At 42.3% G+C, this 12,142-nt stretch overlaps 1 protein-coding gene across 2 annotated transcripts in view; it reads left to right on the top strand.

Annotated features, from left to right (window-relative positions):
* The window catches only part of TMEM273 (transmembrane protein 273), a 29,374-nt gene extending 27,597 nt beyond the window's left edge, over positions 1 to 1,777 (top strand). For both annotated transcript variants that reach the window (XM_065919948.1, XM_065919947.1), the window contains one exon: positions 857 to 1,777. In XM_065919948.1, the coding sequence (XP_065776020.1) occupies positions 857 to 881 (25 nt within the window). In that variant the 3' untranslated portion in view covers positions 882 to 1,777. The remainder of the gene's footprint in view (positions 1 to 856) is intronic.
* The last annotated feature ends 10,365 nt before the right edge of the window (positions 1,778 to 12,142 follow it).

The following is a 12,142-nucleotide window of genomic DNA, read 5'->3' as shown; positions in this document are numbered from 1 at the left end:
TGAAGACAATTGACTTTTTGAGGATATTATCCTTCACTGACACAAATATATACTTTTTACAAGTCTGTTTTTGTGTGTCTCAGGAGAGTTTTCAGATTTTACTCTTATGGATTTTTCACATTTCTTATTAAGTTTACTTCTAAATATTTCATGTTTTAGTTGCTTTAATAAATGGCATTTCCCATCATGTCTCCTACTTGGTCATTGATTTGGGGTATTAACATGATAGCAGCTGACATATTGAATGCTTTTATTGTTTTGTTTATTTTATTCTTGATCTCTTGAGTTTTCATCATATTATGTCTTCTGCCAAATTGTAGATCTTCTCTTCCAATAAGCCTCTAATTGTTTTCTCCTCTCTGATTGCATTGGCTAAAGTCACCAGTGTTAAATAATAGTGGAAACAGTGAGTGTATTTGTCTTTTGCCTGACCTTTGTGGGAAATTCTCTAGTGGTTTTCATTAAGTAAGATGTTAGTTTTAGGGCTGAAGTACACATGTTTTATCACGTTAAGGAAACCCACCCGTTCCTACTTTATTGAGTCTTTTTTTTTCTTCAGGAATTTGTGTGGGATTTGGTTAAAAGACTTTTCAGCATTAGCAGGCATTAATTTAACCTCAGGAGACATTCTCTGGGATGGTCCCAGGAAGACAAGGACATATAGGCACCCTTGTTACTACTTTAGTTTTTTGCTTCTCTCCTTATTATCTGTATGATTTTGGAGGATGCGGTGGAAAATTGGATTTAGGCAGCCACTATAATCCTAGAGTCTCCAAAAGTCTCTTTCTCTTTCTTTTGGCACCTAGCTCGGGTCTGGGTATTAATGAATCTTCCAGATGGCTCTTTTTCTTTCCAGAAATGCACAAGTGATTGAGCTCTGAGTGAGCAGCCTCTTCAGGAGGGCAGTTTGGACAGCTACTCATTGGAGACAGCTTGAATTTGAGCATCCAAAGCTGGTGATGGACCTTTACATGGAACTCAAAATACGGAGCAAATAAACTTATAGAATCTACAGTGCCTCTGTCCTGAAAGAAAATAGTGTTTCTCTTCTGCAAAGAGCTGACTGCATAAAGGGATGTAAGAGTACTCTTTCCAGCAGTAAGAAAGTTTGGAAGTCAATACATACTCACTGCTTATCCTGGTTTCCAGTGTCAGAGTTGTTCATGCTTCATGATGACATTGTGTCCTTGGATCCTATCAGTAGCAAGTGACTCATGGAATGAGAACCAAACTCAAGACACAGTTTCTTCAGCACCAGTCTACCAAGAGGTGAACAGCCTTGTCTAGAACTATTGGCCTCAACTTCTTAGCTGTCAGAAGAATCCATCTGTCAACATTCAAGGGAACTGAAATGTGAAAATCGTTAGGCAGTCTCCATTTCTATAAATGACTGAGAGACCTTCCAAAAGAAGAAATGCAGGCCTGGGCTGGAGTGGGAGAAAGGGATCTGACAGCTGTGGAATGGCCCCACAGCTCTGCAACTTTCAAATGGTGGTACCCAGAAAGGATGAAAAGAGAAAGCAGCTGCCATGGCTTGTAGTGAGCTATACCAAAGAAAGTGATTATTGTTATTATTGTTGTTATTGTTATTATTGTTATTGTCATAGTCATGACAATGTCTTTACCTTATGGAGGACATAACCAGAAGAGACATAAATGCAAGGCTGCATGATGCAGACCCCATTCACATTTCTATCCCCTTAATATTAACCCTGGGTTTCTGGGCTGCATTAAGGAATACTTTTTGCCTTTTCATTCAATAGAAATCCAGTGGGCTACAAGGACTGTAGCCCTTAGGTTAGGTTAGGTTAGGTTACTTAGGTCCTTAGATTAGGTTACTCACCTTGTGTGTGGTAAAAGATGAGTTATATTTCAAAACAAAGCGCTGTGTTGTAATAATTTGCCTGAACTCCCAGGGCATCTTTTATCTGACTTGATAACAATGTAGTTCATTAGCAGCCTTGGTTAACTGATAACCTAAAGCGGCAATGCAATACTCATAAGCAATTTTCTGTGTGTTAGATAGAATAAACCATCTTGTAAGGTATCTGATAATTGATTTGCTTCTTTTAGCAGCATTTTAATTAAGACAGCTGGTTGGGAACTGAAGGTGAATGCTTCTGGAGTCTCAGTAATCATTGTAATATCTATAAATTCAATAGAATGTCAGGTCCTTTCCCTCACCCCACATCATGACATTTTCCCAGCACCACTCCCAGCCTCCAGTTTTGTTTGAGTCCCACCCAGAGTCTCCCGTGTGAAGAACACAGAGAAGTATGCTGAAGACTGGTGCTTTCTCCTCATCTTCTAATGGCAGACATTCTGAGGGAAGCAGAATGGGCTAGGGGTTCTAGGCAATTGGCTTCCTTGGCTTATATCCCAATTCCAAGCTCAGTGACTTCCTTCTGTAGCAGTCCTACAGAAAGCCATTTTTGACAGCCTGTCTTGATGGGAGCAGCTCCTGGGGATAGAGGTGCCAATGAGCAGAAACTCTTGGATATGTTTTTGAAGCAACCACACTAAGTCATTGTGTCTGTAGGTGCAATGTCCTGAGTGAGAGCCATCTCTCCTGTCCTATGCTGTGGTTTGGGAGAATACTACAAGAGGCCAAGGACTAGGATAAACCCTGCCCTCCCAGCCCAGTAGGTTCTGAGTCTCCCAGAATACATGCAGACCCCAGACAGCCCATCTCAACAGGCAGAACATCCTGCCCAAAGGAGAAGCGACAGATGATACTCAAATACCTGTGTGTGGAGTGAGCTGCAGATCTCAGCAACCAGGCAGGATCTAAAGGCATAGCTGTGGTTTGCTGCCTCTGTGACTCAGTACCTGGAGGAGAAGGTAAGATGGGAGAGAGTTATCTAGCAAGATCAACAAATTACAAATATGTATCCATCTCTATGGGCTTCCCAGATGGCTCAGTGGTTAAAAAATTCTCCTGCCAATGCAGGAGTTACAGGAGACACAGGTTCGACACCTGGGTCAGGAAAATCCCCTGGAGGAAGAAATGGCAACCCACTCCAGTATTCTTGCCAGAATAAGCCCACAGGCAGAGGACCCTGGCCGGCTATGGTCCATGAGGTCACAAAGAGTCAGACGTGACTCAGCAACTAAACAGGTACACATCAATCTCTATATCTTCAAGTTAAAAATATATTTTACATGGAATCTATAAATTAAAATAAATATATAAAAATAAAATAAATATGTGCATATATTCTTCTATGTGTGTTAGAAATATGCATATGGTGGAATTATATTCTATCATAGAATGTATGGGCATTTGAATAAGTAAGTGAAAAACACCCCTTTTCATCATCCAAATTTGAAAATAGCTGAGAGGTAGATAAGCAAGTTAAACAGATGGAGATGAAAGTATCAGAGTTATTCTGATCTTTAAATGAGTCTTGACACATTAATATCACTCTACAGGCTCTAGAGTCCTGCTTGGTCCTTGCCCCAGTCTAAGCAAGAGGTTAGTGTGACTAGGGTTGGAGTGTCGGCAGCAAAGATGCAGAGGATGAATGGGTTTTGGATGGGGTATAGTGGTAGGGTTCTCAGGGCTTGCAGATGTAGATTTGGGAGTGGAGAAAAGAGTGACTCAAGCCTCAGTCCCAGAGTTTGGTGCCATGGAGAAGGATGTGGAAGCCCCAGGGAATGCTAACCTTGGGAAGGGTCTGCAGTTGTTCTCGGGTTTCTTGGGCCAGCTTTTGGCGAGCCAAAAGATGGGCTGCACTTGGAGAGAGAGTGAATCCCATGTTCCTATGGGAGTTCAAGCTTGTAAACTAGGGTTAAAAGCACACATGTCAGAGATTTTTCTAGAATGTGCTCTGAGATCCATGAGAAAAGCAGGGAAGAATCGGCCTGGAGGAGCTGTAAGGCTCTTTAACAGTGAGGTGGAGTGTGCAGAGGGGTTGTTTAGACAGAGGGAAGCTGAGCTGAGCTGAAGATGCAAGCCGAGGGGCTGGTACCTGTGATATGAACCCTAGAAGGGCCTGGGCCAGCCTGTGCTCGGGGCCCATCCCCCGACCGGTTCTCTTCTGAGTTATTTGTCATAATCCTAGGGCTTGTCAGATAAATTAAGCATCCTTCAAGAATATGACTTTTCACATGAATGTCATCAATGGATGACAAAGCTGTGTGTGCAGAGTGCAGTGAAGTCACTCAGGCCTGGACATGAGGAGTTTATGAGTCAGGGAGGAGGGCAGACCATTTTGGAACCTGCTATGCCAATACATGCTTCTCTTGTGGCTCAGCTGGTAAAGAACCCACCTGCAATTACGGAAGACCTGCTTCGATCCCTGGGTTGGGAAGACACCCTGGAGAAGGGAAAGGCTACCCACTCCAGTATTCTGGCCTGGAGAATTCCAAGGAGTCACAAAGAATCAGACACCACTGAGCGACTTTCACTGGCTCTGGCGATGCCAACACCCAAGAGTATAAAAGACCCGGACAAAATGAAGAGAGGGCAAAGCAATCACTGTGTGTGGGTTTAGGTTGCACAGGAGGACGGTCAGGAAAAATCAGTTCCTGATGCACAATGTTCTGAAACACTGACACAGTGGATCATGCCATGTGGTTGTCTGGATATGCGAAATCCATTTTGTCTTTCATGAAGCTAGTTTCAGAAAGACAGTAAGTGAATATGTGAAATAGAAGTTCAGTAGCTTGGAAAGATCACAGAAGTCCTAGTGCTCATTTGTTAGATGTTCTGGGAAGAATGAGCAAATAGACCAAAAACAAAGACATATCAAAAGAGAGAGAGAATAAAAGTGAGCAGAATTGCTGAAAGTGACTAGACAATAGCTTAAAAGGAAGGATATAGTGAGACATATGCAAAACCATCTATATACAGCAGAACCAAAGTAAAATTCGAGAGCATCAGGAACAAGTAAAAGCAGATGATCCATAAAAATACGAGATTTTGAGAGAAATTAGACTTCTTGTTGGTGGAATTGAATGAAAGAAGATAAAGAACCAATATCTTCAAAATTCTCAGGGGTATGATTATGCACCATAGTATTCTATACCTAAAAAACTATCAAGTGAAAAGGAAAAAAAAATACAAAAAATAAAAAAATTTGCTACTCCCAAATTTTTTTTCTGAAAAAAAGAAAAGAAGAAGACAAGAAGATGGACTTCAGCAAAATGAAAAACGAATTTAAGAGGAATGTGTGAGATAAAAGAAGTGGCAGTGAGCAAAGAAACCAGCAAAATTTATATGTAAGTTTACATAAGCAACTATTATTTTTAAAAATTGTGGTGCCGTTATAATACATTAAAGTCTCAATATGGGAGGTTGTGTGGGAGAAAGAGAAAAGACAGGTATAAAAGCATTAAGTTGTTCAGGGACATAATAAAGAATATTGATTAGTTCTCAATAATATTAGAAAAATACAGTATTGAATTTGCATAATGTAAATTCAGGAAGAACCCCTGGAATCAAAAAAGAGTGGAGGGATAGAAAACATCTAAACAATTACAAGCCTTCAGTTCAGTCACTCAGCCATGTCTGATTCTGCGACTCCATGGACTGCAGCATGCCAGGCTTCCCTGTCCATCATCAACTCCTGGAGTTTACTCAAACTCGTGTCCATTGAGTCAATGATGCCATCCAACCGTCTCATCCTCTGTCGTCCTCTTCTCCTGCCTTCAATCTTTCCCAGCATCAGGGTCATTTCCAATGAGTCAGTTCTAAAGGAGAAAAAGAAGTAGCAACAGGAGGAAGAGGAGGAGGGGAAGAGGAAGAATGAAAATTCTTGAGTATATTCTTTTGGGAGAGACATAAAAATTTCTCTGGTGTAGATACAATTTTTATTCCTAAAACTGCAAAGTATAGGTGGCATGACCAGTGTGAAAATGGCCTGGGGAACAGTATTATGGATAATGATATTATCCGCCAGCATTTTGAGAAGCCTGGTCTCCAAGGATGCTGGACCTAGATATTATAAGGAAATTATATCCCTCTCTGGCCTCCCCATCCTAGTTTCCACCTCAGACTTGGCTCCAGTGCCAGATGGCCATGGGCAAGAGTAAGGGAAATAAGTGCTGCTTCTGCCAGCCTGAGTGGGTGGCCTCCAGTGGTCTTGGGAAGTCCTCTGGGAGGGAAGCTGACGGAATAAATTGTAAGACCACTTTATCCAAAAGGGAGTAGCATGGTAAAAACAATTAGTAGAGGACAGGACAGCCCATTGCCTGGTGAGGTAGAGGGTGGGGATGTTGTGAGGATAGCTTCAGGCACAGGCTGAGTCAGGCCGGGGGGGGGGGGGTACCTGTGGGTTTCAGGAGCAGTAGAATAAGCAAGAGGAGGGGCAAGGTTACACTGATGTCTCCTCTAGTTTGGGAGGAGTAACTCACCTAGACTTAATGGCTGTCATTTCCATCAGTTGGATGAACTGATATGGATTGGCCTTCAATCAGTACGGGAATCTCTGGAGTGACAACAGCCACGTGACCCAGACACTCTCAGCTGTCATGGTGACCATGCATTTCCTAATGGCTCAGCCCTGAAAAAACCATCAGTGGTGTAGAGGACCATGTGGAAGGTTTTGTGCACCACAATTGCAGATGCCTCCCCTCCCAAGAAAGTCTGGGCAGAAGGGGCTAACTCCATTTCCCCAGAAGGGGAGGTGAGCAGAATGACAGGAAGAGAGTTTGCCCCTAAAAAAAAGAGTTTTTCCTGTGTGAATGAAACTCCTTAGAGAGGAAATAATATCTAAAGAAACTTTATCAGAAGCTGAGTCATGTTAAACCCCTGAAGTCCCCATAAGGAAAAATGGGTGCCAGTCAAGATGGAAGTGACCTCAAGCAGGCTGAGATTGTCTCCTTTTATCAGCTTCACCTCATTCGGAGGATGGCAGTGACTTACCCAAATGAGGAAAGAGGGGTGAGAAGGGAGAGGAGGAACAGGGGTGGTGAGAGCAGGGGACTGACACCTGGGCCCTGCAGCCGGGGGCAGGTCATGCTCTCGGACATTGTTTGGTATTGAGGGAACCCCTCCACCACTTCCCCCCTGGGGTGGGGGGTGGTTCCCGTATCTTTGCTCTGAAAGCAGTGATGAGAAGGAATAAAAGGTCAGATTTAGGCCAAGGACGAGGGAGAAAACTTCAGCGTAACTTCTAAGCTTCAGCTATCATTCATGAAATCAGTGAGCTATTTTGTATTTCAAAGGGAAATATCTCTTCAAATTAATGATAATTTACACTACTGAGCATTTGCCTGGCATGATTGAAAAGAAGCATTGAAAAGCTGCGCTAGCCTTTACAAGATATGTAATCATTTCTTTACAAGATATGTATCATTACATGTTCATAACAAGATATGTATCATTTCAAGAAATGATACCAAGGCCAGGGCTCAGCTCTCTAAGGGGCTCAGATGCTTAGAGCTGGTGGATGGTTGTGGATGGAAGAGCTGTGAACTGGGGCAGGTGTCCAGAGAGGGCAGAAAGGACATGGGGAGAGCTCTGGAAGCATTCTGGCAGTCACTGAGGACCACCTGGCTTGTGGTGATGGGGAAAGCCTGCACTCTACAGATGGACATGGGTCCTGGTTTGGATACCTGGTCCACAACTCAGGAGCTACTTGACCTTGGACAAGTTGGATGGGCAAATGGCAGGAGTGGAGGGGGATAAGGGCTCTCCAGGACCATCACAGGGATCAAATAACATGATGAAAAGCTTTGCTTTGTACCTGGCCTGTGGCTGGTGGTAAATAGATGTGGATTCTTTTCTGTTTATGAACTTGGAGCTGAGAAGACGGAATCTGGGTAGTGCTTCCTCCCATCCAGGCAACTGGAACAGCTAATTCCGGTCCCAAAGTGCCTGAAGCTCCATTTCCCCATGCTGGCTCCTTTGAGCAGTTTAGGGCTAGAGAGGCTGCCCTGCCCTGCCCCAGGACCGCCCCTGGTTCTCTTTCCTGAAGGCAGGAGCTTGCTTGCCCAGCTGGCTTTGATTAGCCTCTCACTGGGCCACTTTTCTGTCTTCATTTGTCCTTGTTTATGTTTCCTTGCAAACAAATGTCATGTCTTCCCCACGGGCTTCTCCCTAACCAGTTTATATTTTAACCCTGTATAGACAGGACCAGATGAGACAGAGGATGAGATGATTGGATGGCATCACCGACTCAATGGACATGAGTTGGAGTAAGCTCCAGGAGTTGGTGATGGACGGGGAAGCCTGGCGTGCTGCAGTCTGTGGGGTTGCAAAGAGTCAAACACAGCAGAGCAACTGAACTGAACTGAGACAGGGCCAGATTTCTGCTCTTCACCGCAGTCCTATTTCCTGCATCCAGTGAGACAAATGCTGCCTTCTGACATCTGTCTCCAGGTCCTGGACTGAGGGGCGTGTCTATAGGACCTGATATGAAGCATCCCAGGGATGGATGGGCAGGAGGCAAGGAGTTTTACAAAATCTTGGGTTTATATGTGTATATGTATGTATGTATTTTAAAAATCCAGTAGTATTTAAATAAAACTAGGGGTAATTTATTGCTTGTGCTTCCATGGCGGCTCAGTGGTAAAGAATCTGCCTGCTAATGCAGGAGACGTGGCTTCAATCCCTGGATCTGGAAGATTCCCCTAAAGAAGGAAATGGCAATACTTACTCCAGTAGGAAATCCCATGGACAGAGGAGCCCGTGGGCTACAGTCCATGGGGTTACAAAGAGTCAGACACAACTTAACAACTAAACAACAACAATTTTTTGCTTATTTTCTTACATGTTTATTGTACAAAAATTAAAAACACAAGGATAAATAAAAGGATGGGGGAACTCCTTTTCCAAAGATAAATGTTGCTCACTTTTTGGTGTTTATCATTCTCAACTTTACATATCTGAGCTTGCGTGTGTATATATATATATAAATATAAATATACACATATGTACTAGGTTTCCATAACTGGGTTTGTACAGTACAGTGGACCCTTGAACAACATGGGTTTGAACTTTGCAAGTCCACATATATGTGGATTTTTTTCAATAGTAAGTACAACAGTAGGTTGAATCCGTGGATGAGGAAACTTGGATACTAGAAGTTATATTCCTATTTCAGCTGTGTAGAGGATGGGTGCCCCAACCACCAGAGTTGTTCAAGGGTCAGTTATATATGGTTGCACTTAACTATATTGTGAACATATTTTCCCAAGTTCTTCATCAACATCATGGCATCACTTTGTTTAGTTATCCCATATTTTATTCAACCCAGGGGTTCTCAAACTCAAATCAGTCACACAGAGGATTTATTTAAACCCAGAGGGCTCGATGTATTGGGGTTGGACCCAAGAATCTGCATTTCTAACACATTTCCAGGTATCAAGGATGCAACCCAATCAACCGAAATTCCTTTCCTGGGACACTGGTTGCTTCTGAATTTGTGAGTACAAATAGCACTGTATTGAAAATAGGTCAGAAAAAATCTTGGCATACTGTTACTTTCCTTAAAGATAAATTTCTAGAAGTGAGATTGTTGAGACTGAGGGTATCACAGGTTTAAAGCTGTTGCTGCATATTACCAGAACATTGTTTCAATTTATATTTCTACCAGAGTATGCCCTTCCTGGACCTTGCGTTTGTTTAATTCTTTTTTTTAAAATATAAAATGTATCCATCTGATCTAGCTAATCTATCTAGAAAGCTAGATTCCCCTCCCACAGGCTGTGTGGACCCAGGAAACCGCACCAACTGCACAGAGGCTGTTTTTTCATCTGTTAATGGAGAAAGAATCCTCCTTTGATCACATTTCTAGATTGCTGTGAGAATCATAAAATGATGGTAGGATTGAGGGCCCTTTCGACACTGTGACTCACTTGCAGATGGGAGGGTCTGAACACTTCTCTGAAGAATTAAGAAGCAGCCCCTATTGTGTAAACTTCCCTAAAGTTAGAATTACCAGGAGAAATTTGCCTAAAAGGCTTGTCTTCCCGGCCAGAACTGTGGGCTCCATTAATTGCATGCAGGAGGCCCTAGTGGTGGGACAGTAAATGTTTAACAACACGTCCCTTCTCTGGGGTGGTAGTGGGGCAAGCAGAGAAGACCTTGATTTTAGACTTTGCCAATTACCATGATGTAAATCTTCCCTCCAAGTCCTCTTACAAGCTGCCAATGTATCATGAAATATAGTAAAATAATTGGAAATTGATAAGTTTTGAATATTTGTTACTTTTGTGCATTATATAATCTAACTATAAGTTGATATGATTCTGATTTTGATAAAAGCTGTTTCACAACTGTCTTTCAAAATTCTTGAAAGATTTAACAATTGACTTTCATAAGCCAGTCCTAGCTGGCCCCAGCTCACCACTGGCTTCCCCTCTTGGCTGTAAATTCATTAAAAATGCAAGTCACTTTTCTATCTTTCTGGAAGAATAACGTCTAGTTATGCCAACTTCATTTTTTCACATTTGAGTGTGGGCAAAACACTGGCAATCTGAATGATTTGGTTTCTGAACATTTGACATTTATGTATAAAATAGTCTAATGTTAGCCTTTGCAAGGACTGGGGTCTGGGGTCCTCCGAAGACGTTTGGCTCTCGTGCATGGCTGCACACTCCGGCACACTCCTGTGCAAGCTCCTCCCGCACACTCTGGTTGTGTAGAGAGAAACCCAGCTATGTGGAAGAAGTAGGCTTTGTTTCCAGAACCTCAACAGTGAGGTCTTGAAAGATGGGTTTTTCAACTGCTGCTGTTCTTGCCTTTTAATTTTCTTTGCTTGGCTTTATCGTGATCAATTTAATTTGTTGTGGGTTGAGTGGTGAATCCTACAGTGTGACTGCTCCTTATCACATGCTTATGGGCTGTCATTTTCCAAAAAGCTGACTTGATTTGTATGTATATTGTGGTTCAAATGCCAGCTAGTCATACTCTTTTCACAAAGGCAGGTAAATAATATAAAAAATTATTTTGAGATTTCTGCACTGCTGTTTAACTGTCAAGTACCACTGCCTGTGAATTTGTGCTGTAACAACAGCTTATTGTGTTTTGTAGCTAATAAAGTAATAATATATTTACTGAGTTAACTTCAAGTTTTAGGGGATCATTTTAAAGCTATAAACCAAAATTTAAATAATATGCAGATGCTTTTACTCTTCTCTTGTAAATAATAGTAAATAATAAATAATTCACTTATGTTCCCTTCTGATCTTTAGCATATTTATTGAATTTCTGACAACCAGAGTGGACTTGGGACAGCATTTGAGGAGAGCTGTTTTGTCCTTTGTGATGTGAATCAATGCTAATCTCCTTCTCACCCACATTGGCAGGGCTTATCTTTCCTCTCCAGGACTGGTGCCATACTGCCCAGGATGCTGACTGGTTCAGGTGACAGGTGGTCAGGGGCATTGCTCACTACTTTCTGCCCATTATCTGTGCACTTGTGGGCATGCTTCAGCCTATGGCTGCCTCCTTGACACTGGGGCCCTCCACTTCACCCATCTGGACATGCTGATCACATGGAGCAGCCTGCCCACCACAGCAAAGCCAAGTGAAATTTCTCCTAGGAAGGCAAGGGTTGTTCAACAATTGAAAAATCAAACTGTGTTAATAGAATGAAGGGACAAAATCATGTCAATAGATACATAAAAAGCATTCTTAAAAATCAACATCCTTTCATGATTAAAGCACCTGGTAAATTAGGATTTGGTGGCTCAGTGGTAAAGAATCCTCCTGCCAATGCAGGAGACATGAATTTGATTCCTAAGTAGGAAAGACCACCTGGAGAGGGAAATGGCAACCCTCTCCAGTATCCTTGCCTGGGAAACCTAATTGGATAGTGGAGCCTGGCGGGCTACAGTCCATGGGATCACAAAGAGTCAGACACAATTTAGCGACTAAACAATGACAAATTAGGATTAGAAGGGAACTTCCTCGACATGAAAAAGGCAATGTACGAAAACCAGCGACATTGTCAATAGTAAAAGATTTAATGTTTTCCCTGAAGATAAGGAATAAGACAAGAACACCAGCTTTCAATTCAGCAGAATACTCAAGTTCTTGCCAGAACAATTAGGCAAGGGAAAGAAATAAAAGACATCCAAGTGGAAAGGAAGAAGTAAAACTATCTCTGTTTGCAGATGACATGATCTTATGTATTAAAACCCTAAAGAATCCACACCTCCACAAAAAAATCTGTTTGAATAAGCAAATTCA

The sequence above is a fragment of the Muntiacus reevesi genome, chromosome 2 (genome assembly GCF_963930625.1).
Source record: "Muntiacus reevesi chromosome 2, mMunRee1.1, whole genome shotgun sequence".
Taxonomy (NCBI): Eukaryota; Metazoa; Chordata; class Mammalia; order Artiodactyla; family Cervidae; genus Muntiacus; species Muntiacus reevesi.
Note: the sequence above shows the minus strand (reverse complement) of the source record. Positions and strands in the feature narration are given on the sequence as shown.